We start from the raw sequence: 17,591 nt of genomic DNA, 5'->3' as shown, positions 1-17,591 counted from the left end.
CACTGGCTGTAGTGTATGAACCATTAACACTTTAGTCTCTCTAATTCTCACAGGAGGCTTTGAGTGCCATCACACTGGTTTTAATTCTGTACTTTCAGGAGTACCTTGAATTTTATTGATTAAAAAACAAATGGAAATATTAGACATTATGTAATTGTTAAGACAACTGGAGTGTTTTTGTTTTTTATTCAATGAATGTTAGTAATAAGATACAAATGATTTCTAATGCATGAACTAAACAACAGAAAAGGTACTGTGAGAAAACCACTTAATGTTGAGCATTAATTTTGTAAACATGCAGAAAGAAAACCTGCTGAATTATTCTTGCATATGAATAATGATAATGACGGCAATAAAAAACAAATAAAAAATAAACTGGGGGAAAAAAACCCCCAAAGCTTACAAAAGCATATGCCTGACTCTCTTGATCCCTCTGCCAGGACTGGGAAGAAATGCACTTATCCACTGCAGGGTTTAACACTGAAACCTTAACCCTTCTGTTTGATTCCTCATTTACTCCTGAACTTAGAGTAGAGATCCTCTATTTACACTGTTAATACTGCAGGATCCAGTTTCTGCTTATAGCAATATAAATAAAATACACATTGTCTTGTTTAATTATATTTTTATTTTAAAATATTCAATATTAATTCATATTTTAGATAAAAAAAAAATACAAAATTGCAAAAGGTATGATATTTAATAATGCACAAGAGTAGTTGTTCAGAGTTATTGTTATCATTGTATTACTTGTACTTGATATGATACAACATTGCAACCAGGTTACATAATATTGTGAATTGATAATGATGCATTTGTTTTCTTAAAATGTTCCATCTACAAATCTCCTCACATAACTACAATTAAAGTCAAAGAAAATATAAAAACACATCTCAAGGCTTGCTGTTTATCAGTAATGTTACAGGAAATCTTTTGAGGTTTTACTGTCCAGGTCACCATGTTGGTTTTAAACTAGCAGACACATTTGGTTTTTTTGCAAGTTTTCAGCAGAAGCAGAGCTCAATCATCTAAATCAAAAACATTAGCGTGGCTAAAATCGTTTTTCCTTCTTTTTTTTCTTTCTTATAAGACTATTTTACTTGTTTAGATTACTCGGTACTTTGTATCAGCAACATTTACAGGCTTTAGCTAAATGAATCCAGTCAAAACAAAAAGGCTGTCTGTAAAATACAGGGCTACTAACAGCATGACATTATAACAACAAGTCAATATTATATTAAAATCCCAACATAACCTTACTGAAAATACCAACGCATCCACCAATGCATTCACTTAGACGAACGTTGCTCATTCCTCTATGACTGCATTCTCGATTCTGTCTTCAGTGTGAGCTGGTAAAGAAATTATAAAAAAGTTATTTGTTTCATTCCAGGTGTTCCAGAAAAGCAACTGAATCACATTTGAACATATCCTAAACACAATGTAAAGGCTGTTTGTTTTCATGCTTATTAATGACAGTAAAATGAAAAGTGACTAGGCTTGGGGCAAATGTGAGGAAAATTAGTAAGGGTTTCCACCTGTGCATAATCACTCCTGTTTTATATAACCCACGCCCTTACTTCCCTGCATGTTTTGCTTCCAGTGTGTGCGTGTGCATGCATGTAGTGACACAGAGCAGGAGCACGAGAAGCTGAAGCAGCAAATATTCATGTTGCAGGTTTATTTGATTCTGAGTTTGGCCGCAGACTCTCCTCTGCCTGCAGAAAAACCAGCAGAAACTCTTGTCTCAGGTGGTGTCTGGCCATGCTGCCACTGGATAAACCCTTAGACACATCTTCAGACACATTCTCAAATAGACAGGCTGGTAGAATGTTTTAATAAAACCCTGAAAATCATGATTTGTAAGTTTGTGCATGAAGACAATTGGAATTGGAATAAAAGGTTGTGGAGGTAACTCAGGTCTTCACTGGATTCTCCCCATTTGAACTTTTATATGACCAAAAGTCTCAGGCGACATTGGATGTAGTAAGAGAATGCGGGTAAGATGGTCCCACCCCTAGTAAAAATGAGGTTCAGTATATCCTGCACCTGAGAGCAAAGCACACTGGCTCACTTATCTAGGAAAAGTTTTCTCCAGACCCAGGAAAGGTAGCAACAGCTTTACAATAAGTGCTAGTTAGGAAATTTGCACCAGGAGATTAAGTTGTAATATTGCTCACTTTTACTCGACAGTGGATTTAACCAAGGCCTATTGGCAGATTTATTTTCACCACAGTCTAAGGAAAAAACAACTTTCTCTACGCTGTTTGTCTTTCACCAATTTGTGACCCTTCCGTTTTTGCATTTTGGGGGCACCAGACTCATTCCATCTATTGATGAACAAAATTCTTTGTCCGCATAGTGCATATGCCGCCACCTACATAGATCATATCATATTTTATAGTATTGATGCGGCGACATATGCATCATGTGTAGGCCGTCCTGAAGTTCATGAGATGGGCCGTGCTGCCAGTGACCCTGGCAAAGTGTGCAATTGAACTGGTGGAGGTATGGAATCTGGGTTTCCACTTGGGGTATGGGTAGGTACGTCCCCAAACTGACAAAATAGGAGAATTTTGGCTTGTCCATGCCCCATTCTAAAAAGTAGGTAAGACAGTACCTTGGTCTGATGGGGTACTATCGCAGATTTGTACAAGAATTTTCAGACCTTGTCAGCCCTCTGACAGATCTCACTAAAAGGGAGAGCCAGACCCAGTCCAGTGGATGAAGCAGTGTCAATGGGCTTTTGTGAAAGCAAAGGCCCATACTTCATTCCCCTGACTTCTCTCACTCTTTTGTGTTGCATACAGATGCATCAGATAGAGGGCTGGGGGCCATTTTTGTCCCAGGTAGCAAAGGTGGAGGATCGTCCTGTGCTGTACATATGCCGAAAGCTCTCAGTCAGGGAGTCTAAGCAAAGCACCACTGAGAAGTAGTGGTTGGTGATCCAGTGGGCATGTCTGGCAGACATCTCATCATGTATGGCAGCTCAGCAGCTGAAAGCTGCTGTTAGTAATTTCTATCCACACAGGCCACTCAGGTGCTTGCTCGGTCCCTTGACATTTTGAGAGTGGACTACTGTAATTCCATCTTGGCAAGTCTGCCACTGAGGGCCATTCAACCTCTGCAACTGATCCAGAATGCAGCCGCACAATCTGTTTTCAACCTTCGTCAGTTCTCCGCCGTAACCCCATTGCTATGCTCCCTCCACTGGCTTCCTGTAGTTGCCCACATCATTGCCAGCACCATATTTCCCTGCAGTTCTTGTCTGGTTTCACACTGAAGCTAAGAAGGGTTGAGCTTGGCCAGTACCTGGATGGGAGACCTCCAGGGGACAACTAAGGTTGCTGCTGGAAGTGGTATTAGTGAGGCCAGCAGGGGGCGCTCACCCTGTGGTCTGTGTGGGGCCTAATGCCTCAGCATAGTGATGGGGACACTATACTGAAAAAACAGCACTGTCTTTTGGATGAGATGTTAAACCGAGATCCTGACTCTCTGTATGATCATTAAAAATCCCTGGACACTTATCATAAAAGAGTACGGGTATACTCTGGTGTCCTGGTGAAATTCCCCCATTGGCCCCTACTAATCCCCATCTCTGAATTGTCTACATTACTCTCTCTTCTCTACTAATAGCTAGTGTGTGGTGGGTGTTCTGGCACACTATGGCTGCCATCGCATCATCCAGGTGGATGCAACACACTAGTGGTGGTTGAGGAGATCCCCCCCCCCACTATGGAAAATGCTTTGTGTCTAGAAAAGCGCTATATAGATGTAACTGTAACTAACTAACTAATCACATTTAAAACACTGATGCTTGCCTATAAAGCCAAAAAAGGATCAGCACTCACCTACCTTAAAGCACTTCTCACACCCCACACTGCACCCCGCTCCATCTTATTCTCCATCACTGCTTCACTACTCTACTGGTCCCACCATCTCTCATGGTACAAGGAAGGCATGCATCAAGACTCTTGTCTGTTCTGGAAGCTAGGTGATGGAATGAACTTCCCTCAGACATCCGAACAGCCGAATCACTGGCATTCTTCAGATGATAAACACCTTCCTGAAGTACTTAAAAGTGTCTGTGTTTTTCTTAGTATATTACCTCCCTACCATCACCTTTTACACTGATTGTATTCTTAGTCTGTGACATAGTGAACCAATATCAGAACATTCTGTTAGTCTCTCTGGATTAGGGCATCTGCCAAACATCACAAATGTAAATGTAACCATAAGTGGGTTGTCCTCACTCTCTGATATTATATAGTAGGATGCCCTTTCACCCTCTGTTTGGAACATGCACCTCTGCAGTGGCTCGACCACAAGAAGGATGCTAACGCATGCATCACATGTTGGTATCTCTCCTTGCAGCCCTTTAAGTTCATTGTGGTCCAGGGCCACAGAGATGGTTGTATTGAATTTCTTCTCCCTTTTGGGGTTGGGGCAGGAGTCTGTTGTAGGCCAGACAGCTCCTCGGCCTGCGTCGAGTGGTGGGGGTATGTGGCAGGCAGGGTGTCGTTTTAACGAAGACTGTAACAGGGAGTTTAGGGGGGCAAGGTTGAGGGCAATCAGTGAGGGGTTTCACCTGTGCATAATCATTACTATTTTATCCAACCCATGCCATTTCTTACCTGCATGTGTTCCTTTGGGTGTGTGCATGTGTGTGTGCGTGTTGTTATGATGCACAAGAAGCCGAAGCAGCAAATATTTAAGTTTTTTGGGTCTGCATACCTGGATCTCATCAGACTTTCTTTAAGTCTTACTGTAAATACATTTTTAGAACAAAACAAAATGTGTATTTTTTGGCTTTTTCATGATTATATTAAGTCAAATGATTTTCACTTGTCCTAAGGTGAAAATGGTTCTCCTGCACTAATCAAAGTTAATATACTTGTTATGTGAAATGTAGAGCCATATTGAAGGAATTCTTACCTCGAGCGAGCTCTGTAACATTTGACCAGCAGAATGATGGTCATCAGCAGAAACAGAAAGCCCGTCACTATGCTACAGATCAGCATGAACACTGAGAATGAACGTGATCGACCTGATGTAAATATATATAAATATATATATAAATAAATAATAAAGTTTTATTCATGGCAAATTTTTTGTAAGTTTTACCTCAAACTACACTTCCCTTTTCCTTTAACAATAAACACACTACATGAAGACTCACCATGCACTGTGATGTTGACAGGATTACTGTTTTCTCCAGATTCAGACTCACACCAGTAAACTCCAGTGTCGGATGTGGAGAGGGAGCTGATATTACATGTAGATCCTGTAACTGATCCCAATTGTGTACAAACTGACACCCCAAGTTTCTGTGTGTATCGTCTCATTGTCAATCCAGTAGAGTCACTCTGGTCCTCACAGCTCACTGAGAGAGAGTCATCATTAAAGTGTTGAGTTCTGTTGGGATTGATGATCAGAGAGACTGGAGGAGATTCACCTTGAACACAGAACATTATAATTCACGTGTATTATTATGATTGTGTTTTCATGACATAACTCACACTGAACACATTTACACCTCGTTTAATGAAACAGTGCTATTTGAAGGAGAATAATCCTCTACCAGTGCTTAGGGATATTCAACTGCCTCATTCATTCCTCACCCAGGAGGGTGAATATAAAGATTTTTACACCAAACATTAGTGCAGCTTTATTTACACATCTATACACATCTATATGTACCAGTGATCCATAGTGTCTGTAGGTTGCTGTAATGTGTGTAAAAGGCTGGTTCTCCTCTCCCTCCTCTGCACATATAAACTCCTGTGTGATTAAGAGCAGCAGGGCTGAGAGTGTAGAAACCTCCAGATCCTCTGCTGCTGTCTGAGAGGGGCACCGCTCTATAGATGATACGGCCATCATTGTATCTGTATGGAACATCTCTGTACCAGCTGAATTTCCAGTCTGTAGAGGAGTCTGTAATCTCACAGCTTAGAGTCACTGAGTCTCCTTCAGTCAGCCAGCTCTGTGGAGATATACTCAGTACTGGCTGTGGTGTCTCTGTTACACAGGAAATACACAATTAATCACAATTAAGATTTGAAATATATACAGTATCTCACAAAAGTGAGTACACCCCTCACATTTTTGTAAATATTTGATTATATCTTTTCATGTGACGACACTGAAGAAATGCTACTTTGCTACAATGTAAAGTAGTGAGTGTACAGCTTGTGTAACAGTGTAAATTTGCTGTCCCCTCAAAATAACTCAACACACAGCCATTAATGTCTAAACCGCTGGCAACAAAAGTAAGTACACCCTTAAGTGAAAATGTCCAAATTGGGCCCAATTAGCCATTTTCCCTCCCGGTGTCATGTGACTTGTTAGTGTTACAAGGTCTCAGGTGTGAATGGGGAGCAGGTGTGTTAAATTTGGTGTCATCACTCTCACACTCCCTCATACTGGTCATTGGAAGTTCAACATGGCACCTCATGGCAAAGAACTCTCTGAGGATTTGAAAAAAAGAATTGTTGCTCTACATAAAGATGGCCTAGGCTATGAGAAGATTGCCAAGACCCTGACACTGAGCTGCAGCACGGTGGCCAAGACCATACAGCGGTTTAACAGGACAGGTTCCACTCAGAACAGGCCTCACCACTGTCGACCAAAGAAGTTGAGTGCACGTGCTCAGCGTCATATCCAGAGGTTGTTTTTGGGAAATAGATGCATGAGTGCTGCCAGCATTGCTGCAGAGGTTGAAGGGGTGGGGGGTCAGCCTGTCAGTGCTTAGACCATACGCCGGATACTGCATCAAATTGGTCTGCATGGCTGTCGTCCCAGAAGGAAGCCTCTTCTAAAGATGATGCACAAAAAAGCCCACAGATAGTTTGCTGAAGACAAGCAGACTAAGGACATGGATTACTGGAACAATGTCCTGTGGTCTGATGAGACCAAGATAAACTTATTTGGTTCAGATGGTGTCAAACGTGTGTGGTGGCAACCAGGTGAGGAGTACAAAGACAAGTGTGTCTTGCCTACAGTCAAGCATGGTGGTGGGAGTGTCATGGTCTGGGGCTGCATGAGTGCTGCCGGCACTGGGGAGCTACAGTTCATTGAGAGAACCATGAATGCCAACATCTACTGTGACATACTGAAGCAGAGCATGATCAGTATGCAGTATTCCAACATGATAACGACCCCAAATACACCTCCAAGACGACCACTGCCTTGCTAAAGAAGCTGAGACGAACCCCCAACCCTGGAGGTGCAAGGCAAACGGCATTTCTAAAATGCCTCAGTGTTGAACAGTACTGTTCCTCAGTGGTGGAATGAACTTCTTTATTTATTTCTTTTTTTACCAAACAGTGTAAATATTTGATTAAAATAGCCTTTTTCAGATTTAATATGGAGCATAGTGATATCCACTGTAGTGGAATCAGAAAAAGCATAAGAGTTCTCTTTGAAGTATGACAATGGCAGCAGTAGACTTGGCTCAAAATGACATTTTAAAAAAAAAATCAGAAAAACGTTTTACATAGTTTTCTCTTTTCTTGAGAATAGCGCCGGCCTTCCCACTTCAGACAAAAAAAAAGGCTCCTGGGTTTTTTAGGCAAAAAAAGAAGAAGCAAGTGCAACAGTCAAACTCTCCAGAAGGACTGTGTCAGATTCTTCAAGATGCTCGGTAAAACCTACCAGCTAATTTTTAAAACTGCTCAAATTGTTCCTGGGACTACTATTGAAGTTTAATTTATTACTGATTACTGCATGCTGTAGTATATTTTTTTTAAGTAGAAAGATTTAATGAAATTATTTTGAAGTCATATTTACTTTACAACATTTCTTGCATGTGCCTAAGAATTTTGCACAGTACTGTACCTCTCACTGTAATCCTAACTGTCACCATCTTGGTTTTGCGGCCTGGCCCGGGACTGGGCGGAGCGTCCGGTAAGTACTGGGTCCTCCTCCCTTCTTGATGTCACGCAGTTTGCGGAACTTTTTCTTGAGGAGTTCCCTCAGCCAGGGCATCTTTGTGGCCTGGATTTACTGGGGGGTGAGTCAATGGGATGCCCCAGGCTGTCCCGCCATTCCACCTGAATTATGAGTGGGTGGACAGGGTAGAATCTGCAGCTCCGCAGCTCCCGCCTGAGGTCAACGAGGCGACCTCGGGGCCCCAGCCTGAGGTCAACGTGGAAACCTTGGGGTCCCAGCCCGAGGTCAACGAGGAGAGCTCGGGGTCCCAGCCCGAGGTCAACATGGCGACCTTGGGGCCCCAGCCCGAGGTCAACGAGGTAACCTCGGGTCCCAGCCCGAGGTAAACGAAATGATCGCCCAAGTCAGGTTCAGGTTCTGGGTCGTAGAGGAGGCTGAGGAGGCTGTCCTGCTGTCCTGCCCGCCGAGCAGGCTGTCCCACTGTCCTGCCCTGCCGAGGAATATGTCCCGCTGTCCTGCCCCGCCGAAGAAGCTGTCCCGCTGTCCTGTCCCGCCGAGGACGTCGCCCTGATTTCCGATCCAACAGAGGACGTCTCTCCGTGTTCCAGCCCCACAGTGGACGTAGCCCCGCATTCCCGCTCCGCGTTCCAGCCCCGCTGGGGATGTCGCTCTGGGCTCCAGCCCCGCTGAGGACGTCACCCCGAACTCCAGCCCGGCTGGGGGCGGTGCTCCGCCTGTCTGCTGCCCAGCAGAGGTCGCTCTGTTTCCTGCTCAGCAGAGGCCGCTCTGAGTGTTCTTTGGAGGGGGATTCTGTCACGATCTTGCCGGCAGATGGTGCTGCGGCGGCGATGTGCACAGAGAGCCGGAGGAGCGCGCGTGTGCACGAACCAGAGCGAGCACATGCTCACGGGTTACGTATGAACTATGGAGACTTTGTTTACAATGGACATGTGCATTTGTTTCTGTTCTGTTTCCTCCTTGTTTAGTCATTGGTTGTTTGTAGAGGGTGTATATTAATTGTTACCAGCTGTCAGCGTTTTAGGTAAATGGCATTTGTTATTTAAACCCCTCATGTTGCGGCGCACATGGTGCAGTATTAAATGTGTAATGGTGCCACACGGTAGTGTTTCCATGTCCTGTTCTAGTTTTGTGTTTCATGCCTCAGTTCTACTTAAATGTGTAATTCATGCCTCAGTTCTATTTAAATGATAAACAGGCCTAACTACGTTTAAGTAGGTTATGCATGTGTTAGCCACCTTCATGCTAAGCGGTCTTGCTCTCGTGTCCTGTTTTGGTTTCATGCTTTGAATCTCGCTTCGTGCTTCGGACCGCGTATCTCTGCTCATGTTTATTGACCTTGTGTTTGTAATAAAGACTTTGATCTGCACTTGCTTCCGCTATAGTCTCGTTACATAACACTGACTGAATCACTGAGATCTGTTTAGCAGCCTGTGTCTTCTCATGGTTGGTATAATAGACATGAAAGACAATGTATTTGCTTTTTTTAAATGTAATGTGCTATTTCCATGCAACCAGAATACAAACCAACAATAAAAAAACAATATATCAAATAATGTATCTGCTTTTATTTTGAGGGTCAAAACCTTAAGTCTAAGTGTTTTAAAATTACTGACTTCTCAGATAAAACCTTATAATTCCTTAGAAGGGTCTCATATCAGCTTCTGATCTTGCAGAGGCAAGACACAGTGAGATTTTGTGCGTCCTCCCATAATTTTTGCTGTGTACTAATAATCTCACCACAATTTTATTGTGAGTAAAACTGTAAAAATCCAGATGTTGTCACAGACTCACCTGATACAGTCAGTGTCACAGCATCACTGATCTCTGAGCTCTGAGAGTCACTCCTCTGTCCTCTGCAGGTGTAGTCACCACTGTCAGATTGTATAACACAACTGATACTGACCTCCTGCATTGGGCTTTCTGCACTGAATCTATCTCCACTTGTATAAAGCTTGGTTATATTCTTCTCCCAACTGTAAGTCCACTCAGAGCTTCCTCCTCCCTGTACGTCACATCTGAGAGTAACTTTCTCACAAGTGAACACATGTTTATAAGGTTTTATGAACACCACAGCTTTAGGAATCCCTATAATAAAAACAACAATAATCTATTGTTAAACAAGTACATAAAGAAATTCCCAAAGAGGTGCAAAAAGCTATTTAAAACAAAACTATGAACAATTTAACGGGAAGTAAACATATAATTTGAAATCACCACTGTGAACCAGAAATAAAATGACTTATTAATTTCTGTAGTATAAATTTGTTAGTTTTTCTTTTATAACTTTATATATTTTAAGTGAATTGTTTTCAAAAAGGGAATCGAAAATCAAGAGCCATGTGTGAGTGAATTCACAAAAAAAGCATAAAGTGAAACTGAATATGAGACCAAAAATAACTAAGTTAAAGTAACCTCCTTTTTATGGCTAGAAATTTGATAACACAAAATAAATTAAAATGCAAATGGACAAACTCTGCATGGTAATGTACAAACACAACCAATTCCAATTCCAATCAAATTAATTAATTTATTAATTGTTTGTTTACTTCCTTAATTAATTAATTAAAAGTAACTTCCTTTCTTTACAACCACAAACATTCTATTGATTAAACAATCTAAAAATTGGCTTGGTAATGTACAGAAACAACCTCCTCAAATCCAGTACAACTCAGACATGTACTCATGAACAAATAATGAAAGAAATGTAAAATACAACTGTATATTATTACCTTGAGCAGGTGTCACTGGTACAAGTGAAATCAGCACTAAAAAAAGAACAGAAACAGAGAACATGATATACTGACACATGAAAATTTTAAACAGCACATTTTCGACACACTGAACTCATATGAAAGAAATACAGTGTGTGTATCAAACATGTACCAGCAGATATTATTCCTGATATATGGACTCAGTGGACACATTAATCCAAACAGCAGGACATAAAACCAATGGACTGTTTCACTGTAACACTCAGAACATCCTAATCATAGACTAATTTCATCATTCAGGACTTTAAAGTGCTGTTAAAATTCTGTTTGAGATACACGCAGAGGAGAAAAGTAAAGCCTGGAGTTTGTAGCATGAGCCTGGACTCAGGTTCCTGTCTGTGTGGTCTGTCTGCCTGTCCCATGTTCTGCCTGTAAGAGAACGACAGCTGAGAATGTTGACAAAAAAGACTAATTGGGCCTCAAATAAAGTGACAAATGTGTTGAAAGTGAGACCTTTAGTGTTAGTGTAATTCCTCATGCATGCCTCCTTTTCTGTCACTGGTTACCATGGTTATTATGGTTATTACGCTGATTAAAGCCGTTAGCCAGAAATGAGCATTAATGCAGATATTTCCCCTGCAGCATGCTTGTAGCTAGTGTTTCATTTGTTATTGTTTTAAAATATCTTACTATCTCAAAACACTCACTTTGTCTCCAACACTCTCTACTGCACTCACTTTGTCTCCAACACTTTAATATACCTTGTCAGGGTCATGTGGAACACATGATCATGGGGCTGAAATAGTCTTTTCATGAGACCCCAATCCATTGCAGGACACCAACAGCCAATTAATCTACCAGCATATTTACTGTTAGGAGGTGGGAGGAAACTTAAAAACCTGGAGAAAACCCACTCAATCACAGGGGAAAACATGCACAGAAACTCCACATATAAAATAAACAGAGCTCAGGATCAAACCAGGGACCCAGGAGCTGTGAGGCAGCAGTGCTACCCACTGCACCACCATGCCACAAATTTATTGTATAACTGTGTTACTCCATTCATATGATGAAGCTCATCGTCTTTCAATAAAGGTGGTCAATAGGACTGTAGTATAACAGAGTATAAAGTGTTTATAATTAGTGTGTTGCTGCATGTGTGTTGCTTGGCAAGCATTCTGTTAAACATAGTTAAAGAACTATATTGCTTGGTGGAAGAATGATTACTTGTTAACAATAAATTATTGATTTTTTTGTTGTTGTTGTTGCTGTGTGTTTATTTTAGAAACCTTACCAGGTATGTAACCGTTTTACTGTGAAAAAATATGCAAAGAGAAAAAAAATTATCTGGGGAGTGATTTGTCTTCGATTTTGAGGCTAATTACGCTGGATTCACATTTTACGATATATTTTGTCATATAAACAGTAGCCGTCTATTTTTAGTACAAACAACAACAACAACAACAACAAGCCAGTGTCCATCCTAGAGTTGTGGCTAACTCCCCTGTAGAAGCTATATTTACCTCTGAGTGTCACGTCTCAAAGCTGATGCAGAAGCATTCGCAGATATTCAACGTTTTATTTAAACAAACAAACAAACAAACAAACAAACAAACAAACAAACAAACAAACAAACAAACAAACAAAACTTGACAAAATACTGTGGCAAAAACCAAGCATGGACAAAAGCATAGATAGACGATTACATGAGACAAGGAAGCAGTACAAACAGTGGCTATATATAGGAGTGCTCATTAAACAGAAATGTGATACAGGTGCAGGTGGTCATGTGACAATGATGTAGTATGGTGCAGTGGCTGCTGGGAAATGAAGTCCAGAGTTACCTCCACGATATGTGACAGAACCCCCCCAAGGGCGCAACTCCCGGAGTGCCCAAAAATGCACTCCCTCCATCTGGTGGTCCTGGCCCCCTGGGCAAAATGTCCCTAGCAGAACTAAGAGACTGAGTGGAGTCCTCAGTGGAGCAAGAAAGCAATGCAATGTCCTCAGTGTAACTGGTAAGCAGTGCGACATCTTCAGCGGGGCTGGAGCTCAGAGCGACGTCTTCAGCGGGGCTGGAGCTCAGAGCAACATCTTCAGTGGGGCTGGAGCTCAGAGCGACGTCTGCGTGACAGGACAGCGGGACAACTTTCTCCACAGGACAGGAGAGGGGAGCGATGTTCTCCGCGAAGCCCGAGGGAAGCTCCAAGATTTCCATGAGGCCATAGCAGGGAGCGAGGTTCTCCGTGAGGCCAAAGGGAGGAACGATGCTCTCCGCAGAGCATGAGGGGGGAACGATGTCCTCCGTGGAGCAGGAAGGGGGAGTGACATACAGCACGCAGCAAAGAAGAGGAACGGCATCTTCAACGGAACATGGAGGCAGAGCGACGACCTCAGCTGAGCAGGAAGGCAGAGCGACGACCTCAGCCGAGCAGGAAGGCAGAGCGACGACCTCAGCCGAGCAGGAAGGCAGGAAGGCAGAGCGACGACCTCAGCCGAGCAGGAAGGCAGAGCGACGACCTCAGCCGAGCAGGAAGGCAGAGCGAGCAAGCACAGTGGCATTGGCGAACAGAGGGAGCACTTGGGTATGTCAGGACATGGAGCAACGTCTTCAGCCAACCCGGGTGACTGAGCGGCGTCCTCAGTTGAACCGAAAAGCTGAGTGGCGTCCTCAGACGAGCAGAGAGGCTGACTTTCGTTCTCCAGTGACTCCTTTTACTGAACTAGATCCATTATAGGGGACGGAGGGTGGGAAATGGTACTAGCCCCGACCACAGACTCCCACTTGTACACAGACTCCTCCTCCTCCTGTTGGCGTGGCGTAGTCCTCCACGAACACAGGTGGTAGATTGAAGCCCAGGTACTTTATGGCGATCTGCTGCTTACGTGGCGCAGCTTGGCACTCCTCCTGTTGTCGTGGTGTGGCATTAAACACCTTTGAGATGAACTGGAATGCTGACTTAACCCCAGGCCTTCTCATCCAACATCAGTACCTGACCTCACTAATGCTCTTGTGGCTGAATGAACACAATCCCCACAGTCATGCTCCAAAATCTAGTGTAAAGCCTTCTCAGGACAGTGGAGCGCATTAGAGCAGCAAAGAGGGAATCAATCTGGAATGGGATGTTCAAAAAGCACGTAAGGGGTTTGATGGTAAGGTGTCCACAAACTTTTGGGTATATAGTGTATCAGGAAACTAGCTTTCAACAGTGTGTTGTAATGTAAAGCAATTTTTTTAATCCTGATGAAGTCAATCCTGTTGTGAGTTTTGTAGTGTGTTTTAAAACAGCCTTAATGTGGAAGATGAAGGAACAGAACTTACCAAGTCTATGTACAGTAAAATATAAATGACTTTTTATGTCTCTCTCTCTCTCTCTCTCTCTCTCTCTCTCTCTCTCTCTCTCTCTCTCTCTCTCTCTCTCTCTCACTCTCTCTCAATCTATCAGTGAAACACAGGAAGTGCTGAGGCCTTAACACTACTACTCTGTCAGTCAGTTAGTTATCAGGGTACAGGATAGAGCTGAATTGCATCATGGTTCTAACAGAAACAAAATTGAGGTTTGAGAGAAGACACGAAGTGGCTGTTGCCTCTTTTTTGAAAGTCAGCGATGTGGCTTCAGCAGTGAAGAAGGGGAGGAGGCGAGACAGATGTGTAAGACAGATAGCTCCCTTTTAACTAATGACTGTAAATACATTAGTAAACGAATAGTTTAATATGATAATAAATGAAATTCATGGTTAAACAAACAGCTGCCCAATCTGCATTAATGTGTATTTCTAGTTAAGGGATTTTAGGAGTGTTATGTTCATGCAGTGAAGTTCTCATGTCATTTAAAATTTTCCCCCTTCCTCATGTCTCCTGTGATGGTCTCTCCCTCTCTTTCTGCTGTGTGTGTGTCTTCAACCAGCCCAAGAGAACCCACGTCACACCCCTCTTCATCTCCCTCCACTGGCTTCCTGTAGACACCCGCATCAAATTCAAGGCCTTGATGCTCTCATACAATACCCTGTCTGGAACAACACCCCCTACCTCAACTCTCTCCTGAAGGCTTACGTTCCCTCACGCAATCTGCACTCAATCAACGACCCACGCTTAGTAGTACCTACTCAGAGTGCCTCAAGATGCCTTTCAAGAACATTCAAACTAAATGTTCCTCAGTGGTGGAATGAACTTCCAAAATTGATCCGGACCGCAGAATCTCTCACCGTTATCAAAAAAACAGCTAAAGGCCCACCTCTTCCATGAGCACTTAACCAACCCACAAAAATAAATAAAAATAATAATAAAAAAATGTACTCTGGCACTTACACGTCTACTCTGCACACTCTGCGCACATTTACTCTGGCACTACTTGTATTGTTCTCTGCTTGATATTTCGCTTTGCTTGTATTTCCTCATTTGTAAGTCGCTTTGGATAAAAGCGTCTGCTAAATGAATAAATGTAAATGTAAATGTAAATGTGTGTGTGTGTGTGTGTGTGTGTGTGTGTGTCTGGGTGTGGCACTCCACCTCGTGCCTCTCCCTGATTGAGTGAACACACCGGCTCCCCCCTCATCAGATGGCAGCGTATTTAAACCCCAGTCCTCCAGAACTATCACCTGATAGTTCCAGATTCCGGTGCAATATCACGATAGGCTTTCTCACGTTTTTGTTCAGCTCTGTGTTACCCAGTGTTTGTTTGTCCACTTATTCTGTTGTTCTCTCTATGCTCCAGGTTCACCTCTCACTCAGCCTGCTTGCCTGCGTCCTGCTACAACCACCTCTGCTTCGGCTTCACTGTGGTTTACAGACTGAGCGTTTGACTTTCACACTGCTGACCCGACTTCCACTCTGGCCACTCTGCCTTGCAACCCACACCTCGTAGCGCACGCTATAGGCTAAGTAATACACACAATATGTATCCATCACTCTCTACTGCACTCACTTTGTCTCCAACACGCTCTAATTCTCGATTTGAGGTTTGCAATTATTTTTCAGTAAATTCACAGCTAAAGTAGTTCCAGTCATGTCTTGACCGCATTACAGTTCCATATCACTTCACCGAGTTAACTGGAGTAACAGAAACGTTAGCCGGCTCTCTACCACAACACACACATTTAACAACAAACAAAATTACAGAAAATTGGGATTTTCCAGAAATAAGTAATCAATAATTTACAACAGGCCGTCGAATTATTAGGAAAATAATGTGCAACCAAGGTGGGTAATCGGCCATTAGGCAAAGCAGAGGCTTGAGACATTGATATGCAGTTATTAAAGCGTGAGAGAGCAAGAAAAAAGAAAGAGAGAGCGGGGGAGAGAGCACGTCTGATTGCAGTAATGAAATAGAAAATCCGGTAAACAAGTATAAATTGTTTTTGTTGTATTTTTCAGCAGTAATTCAAAACCCTGTGATCAAGTAGGACTATCAGTGTTTATTTATTTATTTGTTCAATTTTGATATTATCAGCATGAAACTATGAACTCTCTCTCTTTCTCTCTCAGTCTCTCTCCAATAACTGCATATCAGTGACCTGCATATCGAGCCTCCGTTACTAGCTCTAAAATAACTTTTTTGAATTAGCAACGGAGGCTTCAAATGGGATGCGTAATAAAATTGTTTCACACACAAGAGCGTTTTAAAGACAAAAACCTGACAGATGACTTGAAATAAAACACCTGAACAATGTTCCGGTCAAAACACCAACTCATCCCTGTTCTCAGGCCTCCAACACTGTCACTGAGTTTGTGTTTGTACAAGGCTAAGGAGAATATTTGTTTCTGCATTACTTATGTTGTTTATTTTGATTAGTCATGATAAAAACATTAATTTTTATGTATTATTATGCATTAGGTTCAACTTGCTTTACTGAGATGTTTCCCTGCAAAGACCATAGTAGTAAAAAAAAATGGTACTGTAGGTCATAAGGCATTTTGTCAGTCTAATTAATGCTAACATGGTTTTGTTAAAGCCTTTCTGTTCACAGGTAAGACCACCAGATTCTCACCACAGCAGCTGCAGATGAACAACTTTATACCCCACCACTCACTCTAATGAAGACACAAAGAGAACATTTACTCACAGAGCATCACAGCGAGTGGACTGAACTCCATCCTGTCTCTCTAACGACTGACTGACTGACAGAGCAGAGGTGTGTGTTAAAGTCTCAGCACTTCTTCAGAGAGAAAGACAGAGATGTACTTTCCCCAGATTTGGTATCTTATGTTGCTTCATTTTCCACATTAAAACAGTTTTACAGTGAAAAATGCAACTTTTTGCTGCAAATTGCTGACATATTTTATGTCATTCATATATAATTTGATATATTGAGATTAGTGCTTTTTTCTTTACACAGTGCCAGAGAGAGAGAGAGAGAGAGAGAGAGAGAGAGAGAGAGAGAGAGAGAGAGAGAGAGAGAGACTGAGACTTAACTTCAACTTCTCCTTTAGTCGATACAGACTGTTTTGTGCCAGTTCCTTCCTCTTTCTCTTGCTGTCTGTCTCACACACATGCAAAAGTTGCAGCAGAAGAGTTCACCTTGATTTAATCTTAGATATTATAAACCATACTGAAAAAAAAACATACTGCTGTAGACAGACAGACAGACAGACAGATTCACAGACTTTCATCGACCCTGCAGGGGAAATTTGTGGAAAAAAAAACAAGTAAACCCCATACAGTCACCGAAGCTCAGGAAGAAATGACCTTAGAGCCCTAATGCTGTAACTCCACCACTGTATGATCCCTGATTAAAGTAAAAATGCATGATCCCAACCATGATATACAGCATGCATGCTTAATTATGCATTTCAACGTAAATAATTAAAAAAAAAGAATATAAAAATGTGAGGAAAACATCTTTTGTTATGTTGAGATTACAAGATAAAAAAAATACATATCCTTTCTAGACGGACACCAATTTGGAAATTGTCTAACACCAACAATTATACAGCTATTTTCTGTTCTGTCAGCCAATGATTACTTTAAA

At 42.2% G+C, this 17,591-nt stretch overlaps 1 protein-coding gene across 1 annotated transcript; it reads right to left on the bottom strand.

Moving 5' to 3' along the window:
• Positions 1-372: 372 nt before the first annotated feature.
• LOC128633072 (high affinity immunoglobulin gamma Fc receptor I) lies at positions 373-16,748 on the bottom strand. The gene is made up of 7 exons (XM_053681722.1): positions 16,686-16,748; positions 10,641-10,676; positions 9,703-9,996; positions 5,701-6,018; positions 5,180-5,455; positions 4,936-5,047; positions 373-1,352 (listed from the first exon to the last, which is right to left on the bottom strand). The coding sequence occupies exons 1-7, from the start codon at positions 16,714-16,716 to the stop codon at positions 1,343-1,345; spliced, it is 1,077 nt and encodes a 358-aa protein (XP_053537697.1). The 5' UTR covers positions 16,717-16,748; the 3' UTR covers positions 373-1,342.
• Positions 16,749-17,591: the final 843 nt, after the last annotated feature.

This window comes from Ictalurus punctatus, chromosome 7 (assembly GCF_001660625.3).
Source record: "Ictalurus punctatus breed USDA103 chromosome 7, Coco_2.0, whole genome shotgun sequence".
Taxonomy (NCBI): domain Eukaryota; kingdom Metazoa; phylum Chordata; class Actinopteri; order Siluriformes; family Ictaluridae; genus Ictalurus; species Ictalurus punctatus.
This window is presented reverse-complemented; position numbering and strand designations above follow the sequence as displayed.

What these genes read in the sequence shown, in the direction of transcription:
- LOC128633072 (XM_053681722.1), bottom strand. Translation starts at nt 16,716, where the DNA reads ATGGAGTTCAGTCCACTCGCTGTGATGCTCT. An exon ending in ACAGACACTATGGATCACTG is followed by an intron (nt 5,456 to 5,700) that starts GTACATATAGAT and finishes TCTGTGTTCAAG; the next exon opens with GTGAATCTCCTCCAGTCTCT. An exon ending in TGTCAACATCACAGTGCATG is followed by an intron (nt 5,048 to 5,179) that starts GTGAGTCTTCAT and finishes TATTTACATCAG; the next exon opens with GTCGATCACGTTCATTCTCA.